Raw genomic sequence first — 20,632 nt, 5'->3', positions numbered from 1 at the left:
GTTCCAGATGTTTGGAGCATAATAACTGAACGCTGCTTCTCCAGGTTTAGTTCTGACTCTGGGGACAGAAAGCTGACCAGTCCCTGAAGACCTGAGAGATCTGGATGGTTCATAATTTAGCAGGAGGTCAGACATGTATTTTGGGCCTAAACCATTCAGTGCTTTATAAACCAGCAGCAGTATTTTGAAATATATTCTTTGACACACAGGAAGCCAGTGTAAAGACTTCAGAACAGGAGTGATGTGATCCACTTTCTTAGTGTTAGTGAGGACTCGAGCAGTGGCGTTCTGAATCAGCTGCAGCTTTCTAATAGATTTTTAGTGAGACATGTGAAGACACCATTGCAGTGTCCAGTCTACTGAAGATAAAAGCATAGACAAGTTTTTCCAAATCCTGCTGTGACATTAGTCTTTTAATCCTAGATATATTCTTTAGGTGATAGTAGGCTGATTTAGTAACTGTTTTACTGTGACTGTTGAAACTCAGGTCAGAGTCCATGACTACACCTAGATTTCTGGCTTTATCTGTTGTTTTGAACATTGCAGACTGAAGCTCAGCGCTAACTTTTAAACGTTCTGCCTTGGCTCCAAAAACCATTACCTCAGTTTCATCTTTGTTTAATTGGAGAAAGTTCTGACACATCCAGTCATTGATTTGTTCAATGCACTTACTCAGTGTTTGAATTGGAGAATAGTCTCCTGGTGAAATTGTTACGTACATTTGTGTGTCATCTGCATAGCTATGGTAACTTATTTTGTTGTTTTTCATTATCTGAGCCAGTGGTAGCATGTAGATGTTAAAGAGAAGAGGCCCCAAGATGGAGCCTTGAGGAACCCCACATGTCATATTTGTCAACTCAGATGTGTATTTACCGATAGAAACAAAGTTGTTTCTGTCCTTTAAGTAGGATTCAAACCAATTTAGAACTGTTTCCGAAAGTCCCGCCCAGTTTTCCAGTCGGTCTAGTAATATGCTGTGGTCAACAGTGTCAAACGCAGCACTGAGATCTAATAATACTAACACTGAAGTTCTGCCACTGTCTGTGTTTAAGTGGATGTCATTAAAGACCTTTACAAGAGCAGTCTCAGTGCTGTGGTTTGGACGAAAGCCTGACTGGAACACATCGAAACAGTTATTTAAATGCAAGAAATTACTCAACTGTTGAAAAACAACTTTTTCAATGATTTTACCTAGAAATGGGAGGTTTGATATGGGCCTGTAATTGTTCATCACTGAAGCATCTAGATTATTCTTTTTTAAGAGTGGTTTAATGACTGCAGTTTTCAGGGCCTGTGGAAAAATACCTGAGTGAAGAGATGTGTTTACTATATGAAGTAGTTCTGAGGCCATGCAAGGCAAAACATCTTTGAAAAATACTGTTGGAATAATATCAAGGCAGCAGGAGGAAGATTTCAGAAGTTGAAAAATGTCCTCTAGGTCTTTATCATTAATCTGATGGAATTGTGTCATGGTGTCTGAATTGATGTTAAGTGGACACAGAGACAACACATTTGCTGTACCTGATGCAGAGGCACTGACTGCTTGTCTGATTTTCTGAATGTTGTCAGTGAAGGAGGCAAAATCATTGCACGCCCTGGTGGATAGAAATTCAGAGGCTACTGACACTGGGGGGTTAGTTAGTCTGTCGACGGTAGCAAACAAGGCACGTGCGTTGTTTTTGTTTTTGGTAATGATGTCAGAGAAGAACGATTGTCGGGCATTTTTCAATTCCAAATTATAAAGGCCAATTCTCTCTTTATAGATTTCAAAGTGAACCTGGAGATTTGTTTTTCGCCACCTGCGTTCAGCTTTTCGACATTCTCTTTTTTCTGTTTTCACGGTCATGGCCTTTCTCCATGGAGATATTTTCTTGCCAGACACTTCCTTTACCTTAATTGGAGCAATGGCATCGATAACATTTTTAATTTTTTAATTAAAATGATCTACTAGCTCATTTACTGAGGTGTTAGCAGGGGCAAGTGTGGAAGAAAAATTCTGAGTAAACATTTCCCTAGTATTTTCAGTTAAACATCGCTTTGTGGTTACCTCTTTTTGAACACTTGTGTGAACAGAAATAGAGCTCTCAAAGAAAACACAGGAATGGTCAGAGAGTGCAACATCAGTCACCACAACCTTAGAGATATTCAGACCCTTTGAGATAATTAAGTCCAGAGTGTGCCCCTTATTGTGCGTGGGCTCCGTCACATGCTGAGTCAGTCCATAGCTATCAAGAACACAAAACAGTTATTTAGCCCCTCTGTCCTGGGGGTTGTCAACATGGATGTTAAAATCACCAACAATGACTAGACGGTCAAAGTCAATACACACTATAGACAGCAGTTCAGTAAAGTCATCAGAAAAGCTTGCACAGTATTTGGGTGGTCTATAGATATTTAGGAACAGAGCTCGAGAGGAGCATTTCAGCTGAAGGGCCACATATTCAAAAGAAGCAAAGTTCCCATACGATGTCTTCCTGCATTGAAGGGAATCATTGAACAAAATAGCAACTCCACCCCCTTTCTTATGCATTCTTTCCTGACTCATAAAACTAAAGTTGGGAGGGGTTGATTCGATAAGAACAGCTGCACTGTTATTTTGTTCAATCCAAGTTTCTGTTAAAAACATAAAATCGAGATTGTGCTCAGTGATAAAATCATTGATTAAAAATGTTTTTCCTGCCAAAGACCTGACATTTAATAAAGCTAGTTTAAGTTTGTTAAACACACTATCAGTCAGGTTTTTTGTAACAAGCTGTGTCTGACATGGAATCACTACTAAATTAGATAAACTCACACAAACGTTTGGGCGCTTCCTGTTTCTAAGATGATTCACCGCTCTTAATCTATTACCTATCAACACAGATATCGGCAAAGCTACTGGCAGGCAGGGCCCCGGCATGTCCTGGAAAGAGTTGAGAGTGCCATACGCCCTTGAGCCTGGACCCCACACATATCAGTGAGAGTTTGTTGTGTTTTGTACACACACATCCTTATCAGGCTTCGGAGACTGCAGATGCTTTCTTGAAGGGAGGGGAGGTGGTTGACGTAGGCACGGTGATGGAGACGGGGTAGATGGTGCGGGGGTAGAGGACATGCTGCCAGGGTGGGGAGGTGGTTGACGTAGGCGCGGTGATGAAGACGGAGGAGATGGTGCGCGTCTCCGCGGTGATTTTGGTGGGCGTCGTTGAGGAGCGGGGGTAAAGGACATGGTGCCAGCCCTGCGTATCGCCTTAGTTTGGTCTTTGAGCTCCAGGAAGGAATCGGTGCCAACCCTCTGTATCTCCTTTGTGGGTTCAGCGATCTCCAGGAGGGTGGGCGAGGGTGAAGGTGAAAGGGTGAACGGAGTATCCTCAAAGGCGTTGACAGGGGGGGGGGGGGTGACGGCAGTGGAGACTCCTCCATGTGTCTCATAGGTCTCCCATAATCAGAACATTCCTCAGGCGGGTGCAGTGATAATTCTTCAGGGTTTTCTGAGCATGTGTCACGCAGTGTCAGAAAATAAAACCCTCTCTCTTTTCCTCCGTACCCAAATCTCTAAAAATGGGGGTACAACGGAGCTGATCCAGATTTGCGTACGATATGACGTAATATCTGAAATGTGGACCCACAGCACTATCAGAAACGTTGCTATCAGAAACAATGCCTGACTGTTTTGGACGTAATATGGTCGGTGTTTACATTAGCATCGCTAACACTCAGAGCTAACCTGTACTGGAGAGCATGTGTGTGAAGAAGCAGAAAATAAAAAGGAACTCACCTTGTGGTATAACCGGCAAGAGAGAAAGCCTTTGAGCTCCAGACTGTTTCAGAGATAATCCTTGATAATCCATGATATGGCGTTTCATCACGGCAGAATTTAGTTTAGACAGTAGGTGCCGGGTCCCGCATTAGCTCAGCCCCCTCCTTTTTTATTTTTAATCAATTCTATTCTTTTATTTTTAAAGCTTTATACCCCAAATCAGCACTTTTGAAACAGGAAGTGAAATAGAGGGATACAGATGTATGGCTAGAATGGGTGATCTGTTTGGTATTTTGAGCGAAACACTTCATAGACATGTGTTTTATATATTTTTATATATCTGAGACCTATGCTATTGCCTAAAAATAGCATGATAGGTGACCTTTAATTTAAATAGGAGATCAGAATACTTCTTCCATCACTAAAGGCAACAGATCATGTGATGATCTGTTGAAATTCTTTTTAATATAGGAACACTTATTTCAAGGTAGAATTGACTATATTAAAATGCATTTCATTGTAGAATTTGTCATCTAAAATATAAACAACATAGTGCTTTGCGTCTACTTTTTTTCTTCTCACCTGACGCTCTGCAGCAGGTGGAGGAGGAGCTCCATCCGTGTCATCTGAGGAGAAATGAGTGAACATGCAACCAATAAGGACCAAGGAAAAGACAAAACATTTTACCCAAAAGACAATTCTAGGTGAACTTTGTATTCAACTCAAATCTTCATTATAGTTTTTACACTGGGTATTTTTGCCAAAACTTTAGAGTTAATAATAAAAAACATTTTAAAAAAACAGCATAGAAAATGAAAACAACAACAACAATACACGTAACCGGTGCGCGCGCTTTATCTTACTCGCTCGCGCCACACATGCACTACACACACCCTCCCGAGCTTGAATGACACACAGAGACCAATCGAGGGCATTAGCAGGGTGCGAACTGGAGGGGAGCAGGGGGAGCTATAGCTCCCCTAGTGGTGACATGAGCTCCCCTGGGAACATGGTTTGTGAAATTTGGGGGGAGCTCTCTAAAATAATGATATGATGACCAAATAAATTCCATTTTGGGCATGTTTTTTTTTCAAAGGTGTAAAATAAGTTAAATAACATTATATTTAGAGTTTATGATTCATGAAAAAAGTGTCGCCTGCTTGTATGCTGCCCGCAGCTCCACCCACTACCTACTCACTCACAAGCTCGTTTAGTTGGCACTGCATGTTTACCAGGCATTGTTGCTGCTGCTGAAAAAAAAACGTACCTTGGGCAATTTCTTTAAAAAGACGGCCAAACAACCTGATCAAGAAGACCAACCGAATGTAGCTGGTGGTAGCACATCGTAAGTTGTGACTGCTGCTACAACAGAACCGAGAGAGGAGGGAGCTAACGTCAGTGCTAGTGCTAACTTGACAGCTAACGTTAACTTGGGGGCTGAAGAGACACAAGAAGACGAGCCAAGAGAAGCTAACTTGATGACTACAACTACCATAGTAGAGGTCGAAGGAGATGTGGAAGAAGATGATGATGATGCTACTGATGACCACTCCACCTGTTCTTCCTCTTCCTCCCTGCCTGCTGCTTGAGATGGGGGGGGAGAAGTTGCTACGGTGGTCCCACGGCCGCCGGCTGGCTGGACCAGCCAACAGTGGAGTGAGTGGATCACATTTTTGAGACATTTTAAGTTGATTTCATTAAACAGTCAAACGTTACATTGGTGGTCCGTGGATTACTTATTATCAAGTTGATTGAAGTTTGCGTAGCCCATACATGCTCGGGAAATCTGTTGACATGAACATGATCCATCGGGACGTTTAATGTAAATGTAGACCTGTGGCACCACCCCGTGTGCAACAGATTTTCTCTATATAATAGGCCTATGTCTGTGCTGTTGCTATTAATGCACGGATCAGCATTTACCACCCCCCGCAAAAAAAAAATCCCGGCTCCCCCGGTGACCGTGGTATAGTTCGCACACTGGGCATTAGTATGATCTGTATGAAAGTGGCCATGTGGGCAGGCCACATCATGGAGACAGCCAGTCACCCTCTGTGAGGCAGAGTCAGTCAGACCCACATTTGCGCAGCGTTGCGTTCACAAAACATACATAAAAAAAAAAATCCTCAGGCCAGCAGGCCACTTAACAGGCCAGGCCATCGGGAAACCTCCCGGTCCTCCCGATGGCCAGTCCGGGCTTGGGTCTATGTAAATGGTGCAGTGACGCGTCCTAAAACCCGGAAGTAAGCTGCGCTCGGATTCCCTCGACAGAAAGCAGTGAGATTTCTCCATAGGATTTTGGAAAATAGCTCGAAATAAGGTCTGTGGAAAACGAACCTGTTAGATAAATGCACGTTGTGTTCAGCCGGATAATATCCACATGTCTATCCTACTTTTTTTGATTCATAAATCTAATCGATAGATTAGTGCTTCATCCAGAAGGACAGGAGGATGGACTTTGTGTTTCAGTGATTTATCATCAAAGGTAGGCCAAGTCATTTTCAATGCGGCCGCCGTGCCGACTTAATTCATGTGTAATTGTTACTTGGCTGTGGGTGCCCTGTCATGATAGGTGTTTATATAAATGGTGTTGTTCTGTGTGGTAGAGGGTCGCTGTCATTGATGCGTTTTGCACCCCGGAGCAATATTTTTGATATTCCGCTGAAGTATACGCTGAGACGTAATATCTCTTATTTTTTTCGAGGGAAGGGGGGGTCAGAGGGCCTAGGTATAAAAGTCACGGCTCGCCACTGATTGCCACACATTACAGCTGTCCCCTGAAAGGACCTTTGTCCCATACAGCAGGTGGAGTCCTCAGACCTTCATGTCCAGTCACTTTCTCTCAAGTCATTATCAGGGATTGCAGGAGAGCAATAATCAAGCGTCCGAGTGTTTGTGTGAAAAAACTGAAATGTTCACTTTATTATTATGTCAATAGATTGTTGAAGTTGAAAGCAATAATATTAAGTTAAACTTAATATTTTGTATTTAAACGTAATATTGCTGTTTTCAACTAACCTAATACAGTTATGTGAAATCTGTTGACATGTTACATTTATTTAAAGTCAATGTTTCAGTTTTTTCAGTGTAATGATAAATGTGGCTTAATCTCATGAGGAGCACATTAATACTATAGTGGTTAAAGCTTGCACCGGTTTCATCAATCTGAAATAAAAGAAGTTGACATTTGCAACCTTTTTTTGTATAAGATATTTTTCCTGGCCACCAGTGTCTGCTCTGAAGAGACAGTGTGGAAAGTGGGAGACAGAGGGGACGAAATAAAAAAAAAATTCCCTGGCCAATTCAGCCAATCCAGCCCCAGGACCTCCACAAGGGGACCGAGCCCCAGTATGGACCTCCAGCTGTACCAAGTGAGCTATAGGCCTGTGATTCAAGCTTTTCTCTGACAGAAGCCACATGAATATGGACTTTGACCTCACACTGGCCTCAAGTGAAGACAGTGATTCACAACCTCTATCCTTGTCCTGCAGTTTCAGCAGCCTGCAAACTAATCTGAAGTCCTTCGGAATCTCATCCGTTACTTCATATGTTTATTGTTCACAGACTAGGATGCAGCTCTTTGACCCAGGAGAGATATCAAAGTTAAATAGATTACACATTAGGAGCTTTTCAGCACCTCAACCAGAGGTCAAACTCTCCACTTTAGAATACGAGATGACGCAGCTGCAGTGAGCACAATCTGTTTTTACGAGTGACAATACAATGTCCATTAGACCCACTTAGTCCTAAATGTATTAATGAGGATGAAGGGACTGTGCCATTGAAGTGATCCTGAACCACATCAGGGCAGTGCATGGGCAGGACGAACGTCACAATCCTCAGTCTACAATAAAGGTGTTTCCATTTGGGCTGACTAATATGATCAATGCTTTTGCAATCTTACTTAGGAGTACAAATAAGCAGAAACTACCTTTAGCATTCTTTAAAGCAATATAATGCCCCAGTTTATTGTGAAATGTATTTTCTTCTTGTCTTGTTTTACTTCCTGTCTGATTGCTTGCTTCACCCAGGTTCTTTCCACCTGTGTGATCTCCTTGCCGCCCCTTATGTCCTTCCCTGAATTCTCCACCTGTGTCATTTCAATGTAATTGTCTCTATATATTCCTGTATCTGTAACTCCCCAAGTGTTCTGTGTCAGTCCGTCGTAATGTTTCCAGCCTTCATCGTCTTCCCCGGTGCGGTTCAGCTTCCCAATGTTCCTGTATTTGGATTATTCATCATGTGGCATCCTTGTTTGTAACTTTCCCTTTTTTTCTCACTTTTTTGTTTTTTGAACCTGCTTTAATTTAATAATGCTCACTTTTGTTTAGGGGTCCAGAATCAGACGGCATTTTTTGTCCAACCTTAGAAATTTAAAAAAATCCATGCACAAAAAGCTAAAACGTGCACTTGGGTTCAAATGTAAATAAAATTGTAGGAAAAGTGGTTTCAAAATGTTATTTAAAATATCTAAAAGCTCTCGTGCACCCCGTAAAATGGCCTTTTTCTCTTGTCCCTTCTTCTTGGTGACCAACTTGCATGTCAAATAAAAGCATTTATAATATAATTATATATTAATAATTTATAATTATTTACGCTTTCTTTTGCTATTAATTTGTTGATATATGGCTCCTGTAATGGTCAAAGCAATTTGTTATATCATACATTTATTCTAAGTAATAGTAATTTTACACTGAAGGTGTGTCCCATAACATTCGCGCAACCAAAACCAATTAAGCTTGGCAAAAGAAGTGAAAGAACTAGCAACCAACTTAGGTACCTACCAGAGTTCCCGTTAGAATGTTTTTTCGCCGGTCAACATGTCCGTTAAAGTTTAAATCTTCCGGACAAAATTTGAAAAGTGCCGGTCAAAGGTCTTCTTTGTTATTTATTGAGCTTTAAAACTAATTGATATGATTCGATATTAAACAAACTAATTATAGCAGATTAACTACCTTATTCAAAAGTGAACAGTAACTTATAATAACACGGGAATAATAAACGGAGCGCTCTCTCCTTCTCCTGACAGACGGTCAGTATCATGCAGCTCGCGGATCAGTAATGAGTAACCCGACAGTAAAACTATACTTATCTATATCTAGTTTAGGCAGTTTGAGAGGTCATTAAAATAGCTACGTTGTCACGGTCCAAACTGTGTTCCTGTTTGTTCCCCTGTGTGTGTGTGTGTGTGTGTGTGTGTGTGTGTGTGTGTGTGTGTGTGTGTGTGTGTGTGTGTGTGTGTGTGTGTGTGTGTGTGGAGAGGGTGTAGTTTCCCTTGCAGGCAGCAGCCTGATTGCTCTCACCTGGCTGTCCGACTCAGCTGTCCCTCATCATCTAATCAGGACACAGCTTATCTACTCCAGTCTCCCTTCCACTCACCGCCAGATTGTTTTCTCCACCAGTGGTAGTACATCCTCCTGGCTTCTACACCAGTGGTAGTACATCCTCCTGGCTTCTCCACCAGTGGTAGTACATCCTCCTGGCTTCTCCACCAGTGGTAGTACATCCTCCTGGCTTCTACACCAGTGGTAGTACATCCTCCTGGCTTCTCCACCAGTGGTAGTACATCCTCCTGGCTTCTCCACCAGTGGTAGTACATCCTCCTGGCTTCTACACCAGTGGTAGTACATCCTCCTGGCTTCTACACCAGTGGTAGTACATCCTCCTGGCTTCTACACCAGTGGTAGTACATCCTCCTGGCTTCTCCACCAGTGGTAGTACATCCTCCTGGCTTCTCCACCAGTGGTAGTCCATCCTACTGGCTTCTACACCAGTGGTAGTACATCCTCCTGGCTTCTCCACCAGTGGTAGTCCATCCTCCTGGCTTCTACACCAGTGGTAGTACATCCTACTGGCTTCTACACCAGTGGTAGTACATCCTCCTGGCTTCTCCACCAGTGGTAGTACATCCTCCTGGCTTCTCCACCAGTGGTAGTCCATCCTCCTGGCTTCTACACCAGTGGTAGTCCATCCTCCTGGCTTCTACACCAGTGGTAGTACATCCTCCTGGCTTCTCCACCAGTGGTAGTCCATCCTCCTGGCTTCTACACCAGTGGTAGTCCATCCTACTGGCTTCTACACCAGTGGTAGTACATCCTCCTGGCTTCTACACCAGTGGTAGTACATCCTCCTGGCTTCTACACCAGTGGTAGTACATCCTCCTGGCTTCTCCACCAGTGGTAGTCCATCCTCCTGGCTTCTACACCAGTGGTAGTACATCCTCCTGGCTTCTACACCAGTGGTAGTACATCCTCCTGGCTTCTACACCAGTGGTAGTACATCCTCCTGGCTGCCCATTCAGCTATCCTGTCTGCGTGTAATCCGTACCTTTTGTAACTAGTTTCTCTTGTGTTTCCAGTGCAATCCCTCGGCCATCGTCCACCAGAGCTTCCAGCCAACCTGCCTGCTTCTTCCTGCATCAAAGCTGCCTGCCTAGTTATCAGTCCAGCCTGAACCTCCACTCCGGACCTCCATAATCACCAAACCTGCCTGAGTCTCCGAAACAATAAACCATTTGAACTAGGGCTGTCAGTCGATTAAAATATTTAATCGCGATTAATCGCACATTTTGTATCTGTTCTAAATGTACCTTAGAGGAATATTTTTCAAGTTTCTAACACTCTTATCAACATGTGAGTGGACAAATATGCTTTATGCTAATGTTTACTATCATTTGAACAATGACAAATATTCTCATGAATATTAAACACAACAACCTCTGAACATTACAAATATTCACCTCAATTCAACCTGGAACCTCTCTCATACAATAATCAATCAATCAATCAATCAACAACTTTATTAATCAGCAAGGGGCAATTGGGTATGAGCAGCAGCTTATGTCATGGACACAGGCAGGAACATACAAGAAGAAAACACACAGATACACCCGGGAGCACAGATGTGGATCATTATAATAATACATATAGTTCAAAGCATCACAATAATAAATAAATAAATAATCAAGTTAAAAGCCTTTTCAAGAATTTAAAAGTTTGAGTGCAGAAGGGATGAAGGATTTAGAAAAGCGATTAGTCCTTTGATCAGGTAGAGCATATCTTCGCCCTGATGGCAACAGACGAGATTCATGTGAGAGTACTCGACCTGGAGAGTACGCGACCTGGAGAGTTCAGAATGCTCTCTGCTTTCCGCAGAATCTGTTGGTTACAGAAGGAGTTTCAGTCTCTCTGTTTCACGCCGATGACCTTGGAGCAGGTCTTAACGTGCTGTTCAGGCTGTTCCTGTCTTTCAGCGTGAGGCGATGGAACCACCAGATAAGAGAAAAACAAATACGGCTCTCAATGAATGCTTGGTAAAAACGACAAAGAATGAAAGGCCTGACAGAGAAAGAGTTCAGTTTGCGAAGAAGGTGCATCCTCTGTTGACCCCGCATCACAATACACTCAGTATTCACATCAAATTTGAGGTGGTCATCGAAAATGGTGCCCTAGTATTTGTATGATGTGACAATTTCTACCTTGTCATTGTGTATGATGCACTCCTTAGGAACGCCCTTGTGACGTCTAAAATCAATGATCAGTTCCTGGGTTTTAGAGACATTTAAATCCAGAAAACTGTCGTCGCACCAGGAAATGAAATCAGCAAGAGCACCCTCCTGATTCTGAGCCGCTAAGGAGGACAAGAGGGCGGTGTCTTCAGAGAGTGGAACCAGGTAGCTGTTGTCTTGCATGCTCCTGCATTTATCAGTGTACATTATAAAAAGTAGGGGCGAAAGAAGGCATCCTTGAGGTGAGCCCGTGGAAGTGACGACAGAGTCAGAGAGGCCTTCTGCTCTCTATTAGTTAGAAAGTTTAAAATCCATAAAACAAGTTGATCAGCAGTTTAAAATGATATGATAGGCTTTCTACCAGGAGGTGCAGCTGCATTGTGTTCAATGCTGAAGAAAAGTCAGCAAACAAAAGCCTGGCGTGGGCTCGTGGCTTTTCAAGGTGTTTGTGGAGGGTGTGCAGTATAAGAAGCTCCGCCTCCTCTCCGCCTCTCCCTGCCTGATGCGCACATTGGAGAGGATCAAGTTCACCTCCTACGACAGACATGACAAGGCCTTTAACCATTGTTTCAAACATTTTCATTACCGACGTTAAAGCCACCGGTCTGAAGTCGTTTAGGACTTTAGGACGAGGTTTCTTAGGGATGGGAATTACAGTGGAGGATTTCCACATATCAGGAATTTGGCTATTTTCAAGTGACAGTTGGAAGATATGCTGGAAAGCACCACAGAGTTCGCTGGCACAATACTGGAGTGTACGCCCACAGATATGGTCAGGACCTGGGGCTTCCTAATATCGACTCGTTTTAAGAGATTCCTAACATCATCCTGTTCAATGACTATGTCTGAGATAGGGGAGAGAGACTCTCTGAGGGTTGAGGTGTTTATGGAGAAATCATTTTTCTGGAATCGAGAATAAAAAATGTTGAAAGCATTGGGGAGGTCTGCCTCATTTGTTCCCTCAATGTTAATGGGATTCCTAGCCCTGTCATTGTTGTTACCCTGGGAGATGGAGGACATTGATTTGATTCCCCCCCAGGCTTCCCGAAGATCTCCACTGCTGTATTTGAGTTCCACCTTATCCCTATAAGCGATTTTAGCTTTTCTTATCTCATTTCTTAATTCTCTGTTAATTTATTTTTTGTCCTGACTGTTTCCAGTATAAAATATACGTTTCTTTCTATTTATAACACTCTTTAGTTCCTTCGTGACCCACGGCTTATTATTAGGGAAGACGGTAATGTCTTTACAAGGAATGTTAGACTCCACACAAAATGATATGTAGGATGAGACAGTTGACGTCAGTTCATTGAGATCAGAGCATGAGCTATAAAACACATCCCAATCCGTGCAGTCCAACATGCCTGTGAGGTGGAAATGCTTTCCTCTATCCAACATTTCACAGTTTCTTTTGTGCACACTTGTTTCCTGCAGATGGGTTTGTAGATCGGCACCAGAAGAACGCTCGTGTGGTATGAAGCTCCAAAAGGGGGCATGGTCAGGGACTTGAACGCACCAGGCACCGTGCCGTAACAGAAGTCAATCGTGGATTTATTTAAAGTTGTAGGACATGTGACATACTGCTCGTATGTTTTTAAGGTCTTATGCACCTGACAGTGATTAAAATCTCCTAAAATAAATGTAGGATTATAGAAAATCATGTTGCGCGCACTATCCGTGCTAAGTGTGCTGACTTTTCGTACAATGTCTGGCTACCTGCATAAAGTCAAGTGCTCGGCGCAGTTGTCGGCGAGATGTCGCTGCTCTGTTTTCATTCAAACATCGTTATTAACCCGTTAACTTAACAGCCCTAATTTAAACATCTTCAGTCATTGCCTGCGCCTGGGTCCTGTTTAAAACATAATCTTAACATACGTGTGATATTCTAACCTGAAGTGTGTGTTTTATGAAGGGCCGTGTAGGCCAAAATTCAAACTCACCTCACACACACACTGAAAACATCTGGCCTTGCACACACACTACTGAAATACTCTCACATTCACTACTGAACACCTCACACACACATTACTGAAAACATCTGGCCTTGCACACACACTACTGAAATACTCTCACATTCACTACTGAACGCCTCACACACACACACACACACACACACACACACACACACACACACACACACACACACACACACACACACACACACACCACACACACACACACACACACACACACACACACACACACACACACACACACACACACACACACACACACACACACACACACACACACACTACTGAAAATTAACCTCACACACACACTACTGAAAATTAATCTCACACACAGACAACTGAAAATTAACCCCACACACACACTATTGAAATACTTTCACATTCACTAGTGAACACCTCGCATACACAACTGAAAATTAAACCTCACACATGCAACTATAAATTCACCTCACGCACATACTACTGAAATACTCTCACATTCACTACTGAAAACCTCACACACACGCGACGACACGCAGCACGCAGCTCTGCATGATCACCTGCAGCGGTGAGCGGAACAAAACATATGAGGGGCTGTGTAGGCCAAAATTCAAACTCACCTCGCACACACACTACTGAAAACCTCTGGCCTTGCACACACACTACTGAAATACTCTCACACACACACTACAGACAATTAAGCCTCACACATATTACTGAAAATTAACCTCACACACACACAACTGAAAATTAACCTCACACACACACCACTGAAAACCTCTGGCCTTGCACACACACTACTGAAATACTCTCACATTCACTACTGAACACCTCACACACACACTACTGAAAACCTCTGGCCTTGAACACACACTACTGAAATACTCTCACATTCACTACTGAACACCTCACACACACACACTACTGAAAACATCTGGCCTTGAACACACACTACTGAAATACTCTCACATTCACTACTGAACACCTCACACCTCACACACACACACACACACACACACACACACACACACACACACACACACACACACACACACACACACACACACACACACACACACACACACACACACACACACACACACACACACACACACACACACACACACACACACACACACACACACACACACACACACACACACACACACACACTCCTGAAAAACATTTTACTGAAAGGTTCTCAGTAGGGAATGTGCATGTGTTTCACCTATGTGTGTGTGAGGGGATTCTTGCTGTAACGGAAGTCATTGTAATGAAACGGAAGTCATTGTAATGAAACGGAAGTACCAAACTGCTAGTGGTCTCTTTGCTAGCCCCGTTAGCTTCATTAGCTCCAGGCTGCTACTCGGACGTGTTTGTTGTTTTGATGCCTGGTGGAGTATTCCTCATTGAAATATCGCACTTATCGTATGGCTCAGCGGTTCAAATAGACCGTCCATGAATGCAGTTTATTCAGTAAGTGAAATTCAAGCACTTTATTTGTTACTTGTCTTTTTAGCTTTTCAGCTAACGAGCGAGACGAAGCTACATCTGTGCTAACGATGCTATCCGTAGCATACAAGTTAAAACATAATAGAGAAGTGTATAACATTAAGAAAGATTATACTGTAGAACAAAAGGCTTCTCGGTGAGGTTGATAAAATAAGGTCATGCTTGTACATTAGTTAGTTTGCTAGTTAGGTAACTGTATGTATTGTTATTGTTAATTTAAAATAGCTATGCTCGACGATGCAAACAGCTAGCGTCACATTACAAACAAACAAACATTAGTGTTGTTTAAGAGCAGAGTACTGTATGAGATTAACCTCACTTTAAGATCTGTGTATCTTAAAAATATGAATCTCACATTTCCAGTAGGTTCCAGAAATAACGTTAACGTAGATATTGCAATATGGTTTGTTGAGCTGGAGTTGATTATTGAAGCTTACTGGTTAATGTTCATCATATCAAACGAGCGAACCCAAACGTTGTTGTTTTTATTAATATTATTACCAATACTTACTAAGCATTTTATTACCATTACACTGGAGAAACCGACTTATTGTGGCAGCAGAACGTGAACATGTAACGTAATGCCTGCATTTAAGGACTATAGCTCAGTCAATGCTTAAAGGCCCTGTCACACTGTCCCGAAATTGACACCCGATGGACACACAATAAAGGAAATGTTCAAATTCGGCTGTGATCGTAGCAACATCGGGCCATTCGTGAGGGCATCTTCAGCCATCGTATGACCGCCGGTGGAGTTTCTCAGGCTCCGGCAGCAACTTCGTGAGCGGCAACTTCGTAAGGCACTCGTGAGGGCATCTTGTCAAATCGTGTTATCATCGGTGCATTCACATTCACTCTGATCGGGGCGAATGCCCGATGGCACCGAGGATAACAAGATGCCCTCACGATGGCCTTACGAAGGGCAAAATTGACACACGAATTCAACACGAAAATGAACCTTCGCAAGGTCCTTCGTCAATTTTTTGGCATGCCAAAGATTTTGCCTCCGCTCACGAAGTTGCTGCCGGAGCCTGAGAAACTCCGCCAGCGGTCATACGATGGCTTAAGATGCCCTCACGAATGGCCCGATGTTGCTACGATCACAGCCGAATTTGAACATTTCCTTTATCGTGTGTCCATCAGGTTGTTTTATTGCACAACAAAATCATGTAAATATATTATGTAAATAACCCAATTTGTGTTCTGTGAAACTAAAAAGGATATAATATATTATTTTGAAGGACAGTTGACAGGAAATTGTTGTTGTTATGGAAACAACATTACGGAGAAAACGTAATATTTTCTACATATAAAGACGGATAAAGTCTGAAGATATCAGTACAGTATCATAGTACTGTAACATAATTGTTTTTGGTACTTTCATTGCAGTTGTATGTCTTAAATGTAATGTAAATGTTGCCTTCGTGTGTGGTTCGGGGCCATCTTCGTGCGAAATTCACAATTCCATATTCGTGTGTCCATCGGGTGTCAATTTCGGGACAGTGTGACAGGGCCTTTAGGGACAAGGAAATTATTTGTTTAAATATTAGATATGACGTTATGTGTGCTTCTGTGACAATTAAGCTTATTCATTGCATTACATTTGTTAAAGATGTTTGTCTTTTACCCCTACGTATGTGTTACAAATGAATGTGATTATGGCATAGGACATATTTCATTTGACTGTCTCATGAAAAACGATTCCAAAATAACAGTAAAATAAAAAGGACCCCAACTATACAATAATACACAATCCAACTGATAAGATACAGTAAGGGCTGTGATATCCAGCACTTTTTTTAAGGATAACAAAAAGATTATGACATGACATTTTCATGTAAAAAAAGTCTGTGACCAACACATTGTTACTTATATCTGTTTGTTTAAAGTGTCCAGGTGATGCAGACAGACCAGAGGATGCTGACCACGAGAGACAGACCTATTCCTAACATCAGTGAACTTCAGCATGGACTAAAAGGTACAAAGACTCCTTTCACAATTAATCGGGAGACGTTCTGGTTTAAATAGATAAAGTAACAACTATAATCAGCTGTCACATTTCAATGTATTTAAGGAAATTATTATTTTACATTGTGAGAATTACTACCATTTGTCTCTACATATTGTCTGTAAAACAGGTTCTTGCAGTGAGACAACCGAACAGCATGACACTACATTTACACTAAGTTCTGATAACAGTTGAATATTATTTAAGAATAACATATCTTTTAATGTTGATTAACTGCAGACTGTTCATTCATAATCTGATTATCTTTGTAGTACAAAGTGATGAATTTAAAAAACACATTAAAATAAAAATATATTTTATTTCTACAGCCGCTAAATAAACAAACACCTCTTTCATACATAACACACTTACTCTGCAATAATGTCATAGGTTTGATGTTTCTTGTCATTTATGTTAGGAAAGGACATACCTGAAGGACACGACTGCCTCACCATTTTCGCAGAGGGGCATGAAGAAAATGAAAAGCTGATATCAGATTAAAGACCAATACAGGACATTCACTAAGAAACTACTCTTTTATTGTGAACAGAAGGTCAAACAGGACCATCATTTGTTTGTGACAGCTGAGCCCAGTATGGGCTCACAGATGCAGTTAGGTGGTTTCTTCATCAGGCCTGGTCCTCCTCCATCAGGCATGGTCCTCCTCCCAGAGAAAGACCTCTCCACCTCAGTCCTCTCCAGCCAAACCCACAGACAGGACATCCGTCACGCTGAGGTTTCTCCCAAAGTCTCTGCACGCTGTCTCAATTGATCCACACTGTGAATATGAGAGGGGAAAATGTGTGTGTAATAAATGCTTTAGACCAGGGGTGCCCACACTTTTTTGGCTGGTGAGCTACTTTTGAAATGACCAGCTCACCGAGGTCTACCAACCAAAAATAAAATCGGTATTGCATGGGTTGCTGAATAACACACATTTTATTTATACATGGGATAACTACAATAGGGCTGCAACAAATGACTAATTTGATAATCGATTAATCTATCGATTAATGAAACGATTAATCGACTATTTGGACTATTATGCTTTGCACAATTTCTCAAACGCTCTTATTTAGCCATCAACTTTTAGATTTAGCTTGAGGTTGTTTTAGGCATGTGGAAACTAACAATGAAGACAATAAAGATGAATACTTGATTAAAAAATACATATATTATTAAATTAACTTAACAAATTGTTTACAAAACTAACATTGCTTTTTATTTAAATTAAATAAATAATATTTCACATCAAAAGAAACAACAGTGTTTTAACAAATCATATTAAATAATCTGATGACAGAACTGTAAACAGAATAGCTGAAACTTTAACAAAATAAATAACTCTGTTACCTCTAATCATTAACCCATGTTTGTATCATTGAGTTAACTCCGTGTGTTGCTGCTAGCATACATAACACCTGACGTGGAAACGTTCCTCGTGGATGGGGCTACAGAGCTACTAGAAAGACAGTCGAACCCGGTGCATTCCTCCGTCTGAATGTGGTGCACTTTTGATAAATGTTTAGACACATTGCTCGTGTTACCGCCCTTACATGCTAAACACTTATTGCACTTTTGGTAACGAGCATTGTCCACCTCAAGACGGGTAACATTTAACCACACCTTGGAGCGCTTCTCTCCGCCATCCCCGCCATGTGTTGCTGCATGTAGCAGCTGCGTGTGTGTAAACTGCCCCGCCCGGCTACGGCTGCGGTGCTGTTTCTCTATAAATCCATGCTCAATTCAACCTTCTGTTTTTCTTCTTCTTCTTCTTCTTCTTCTTCTTCTTCTTCTTCTTCTTCTTCTTCTTCTTCTTCTTCTTCTTCTTCTTCTTTCATGGCGACTTGCAACCAGACGAGCATTATCGCCACCTACTGTATCACTGCAGCATTGTTCTTTGTTAGTTCCGTTTCATTACAATGACTTCCGTTACAGCAAGAATCCCCCTCTCACACACATAGGTGAAACACATGCACATTCCCTACTAAGAACCTTTCAGTAAAATGTTTTCAGTTGCGTGTATGTGAGGTTAATTTTCAGTAGTGTGTGTGTGAGGTGTTCAGTAGTGAATGTGAGAGGATTTCAGTAATGTGTGTGTGCAAGGCCAGATGTGTTCAGTAGTGTGTGTGTGTGTGTGTGTGTGTGTGTGTGTGTGTGTGTGTGTGTGTGTGTGTGTGTGTGTGTGTGTGTGTGTGTGTGTGTGTGTGTGTGTGTGAGGTGTGAGGTGTTCAGTAGTGAATGTGAGAGTATTTCAGTAGTGTGTGTTCAAGGCCAGAGGTTTTCAGTAGTGTGTGTGTGAGGTGTTCAGTAGTGAATGTGAGAGTATTTCAGTAGTGTGTGTGCAAGGCCAGAGGTTTTCAGTGGTGTGTGTGAGGTTAATTTTCAGTTGTGTGTGTGTGAGGTTAATTTTCAGTAATATGTGTGAGGCTTAATTGTCTGTAGTGTGTGTGTGAGAGTATTTCAGTAGTGTGTGTGCAAGGCCAGAGGTTTTCAGTAGTGTGTGTGCGAGGTGAGTTTGAATTTTGGCCTACACAGCCCCTCATATGTTTTGTTCCGCTCACCGCTGCAGGTGATCATGCAGAGCTGCGTGTCGACTCGTAGCAGCTGATCTCTCTCTCCCGTCAGATTAGACTTTACTCACGTTTATAATAATAATAATAATGCATTTATTTTATATAGGCGCCTTTCAAGGCTCTCAAGCTCGCCGTACAAACACATAAAAAACAAGATGCACAATACATAACACCAGCATAAGAGACATAAACAAGACAATGCAGTATATAAATCAATCAAATAAATAAAACAGAGGATGTGTGATGGATAATGATCAGGGTGGATATGCGAGTGTGAAGAGATATGTTTTGAGTAGGGCTGTCAAACGATTACAATTTTTAATCAGATTAATCACAGCTTAAAAATTAATTAATCATGATTAATCACCATTCGAACTATGTCCAAAATATGCCATTTCTTTATGTATATTGTTGTGGAAATGGAAAGATAAATGAAAGAAGGCGGATATATCCATTTAACATACAGTATCTATGTTTATTATAACATTGTTCTGTGTGTCAAAATGAAAGACAACCCACACATCTATCAATCATCAAACCGTGGGGTCTTAATTCATTACGTGTTGATTTCTATCAACGGGGGAGTACTTCAGGAAAGTCGACAGAGGGGGGGGGGGGGGCTAGTGGAGTACTTCGTGACCACAGAGTGTGAACGTTGTGATCAGCTGTAGGGATCGACCGATATGGCTTTTTCAAGGCCGATACCGATACCGATTATTAGTAATCAAGGAGACCGATAACCGATATTTGGAACCGATATACATTTGCAGTAAAATCAGAAAATCTTGGTGTCAAAATGTAGAATAACACAAACTCCAACACAACTCAACACAACTTCTTTGAAATGCATTTAAGCACAGCCTATATTATGTTTAATGAACTTTTAAACATCTTACAACTGGTTTCCTCTCTGTGCCCTTTTCTTTAGTGCAGCCATCTGCTATGAGTTAGAGAGAGACAAGAAGTGGGGCTGCAGGCTGACATGCTTAACTAACAATAATGCTTAATTTATTATATCAAACCAATGCCTGTCTGTCTAGCATAACATCCCAATAAGCTGCTAGCAACTGCAAAACACTAGTGCTAGCTAATGTTTTGCAAACTATTAAAAGTGAGGCTATTACAGTAGACCTAACGTTAGACTAGTAGCCCCACTTCTAATATTTTGCTAAACATTTGCTAAATACATTAGCTAATGAGCTTCACATATCAACCTGAAAAACTGCGAGGCTTCACTCCGCACCACAGTTCCGCTGCGAGACGCTGCACGCTGACTGACTTCCCGCGTCCCTGTGTAACTGGGAAGCTGATAGAATTGGATCCATAGATCGTGCTGTT

At 41.8% G+C, this 20,632-nt stretch overlaps 1 protein-coding gene across 2 annotated transcripts in view; it reads right to left on the bottom strand.

Annotated features, from left to right (window-relative positions):
• spire2 (spire-type actin nucleation factor 2) overlaps positions 1 to 20,632 on the bottom strand; it is a 123,228-nt gene that overhangs the window by 72,077 nt on the left and 30,519 nt on the right. Inside the window, exons 2-3 of one of the 2 annotated variants that reach the window (XM_034087998.2) lie at positions 17,149 to 17,496; positions 4,322 to 4,365 (exon numbers count right to left, since the gene is read on the bottom strand). In XM_034087998.2, the coding sequence (XP_033943889.1) occupies positions 4,322 to 4,365; positions 17,149 to 17,173 (69 nt within the window). In that variant the 5' untranslated portion in view covers positions 17,174 to 17,496. The remainder of the gene's footprint in view (positions 1 to 4,321; positions 4,366 to 17,148; positions 17,497 to 20,632) is intronic. The other variant, XM_071203864.1, reaches the window with a different exon arrangement.

Source organism: Pseudochaenichthys georgianus, chromosome 7, assembly GCF_902827115.2.
Source record: "Pseudochaenichthys georgianus chromosome 7, fPseGeo1.2, whole genome shotgun sequence".
NCBI classification, from domain to species: Eukaryota; Metazoa; Chordata; class Actinopteri; order Perciformes; family Channichthyidae; genus Pseudochaenichthys; species Pseudochaenichthys georgianus.
The sequence above is the reverse complement of the archived record's forward strand: the minus strand, read 5'-3'. Positions and strand labels throughout refer to the sequence as shown.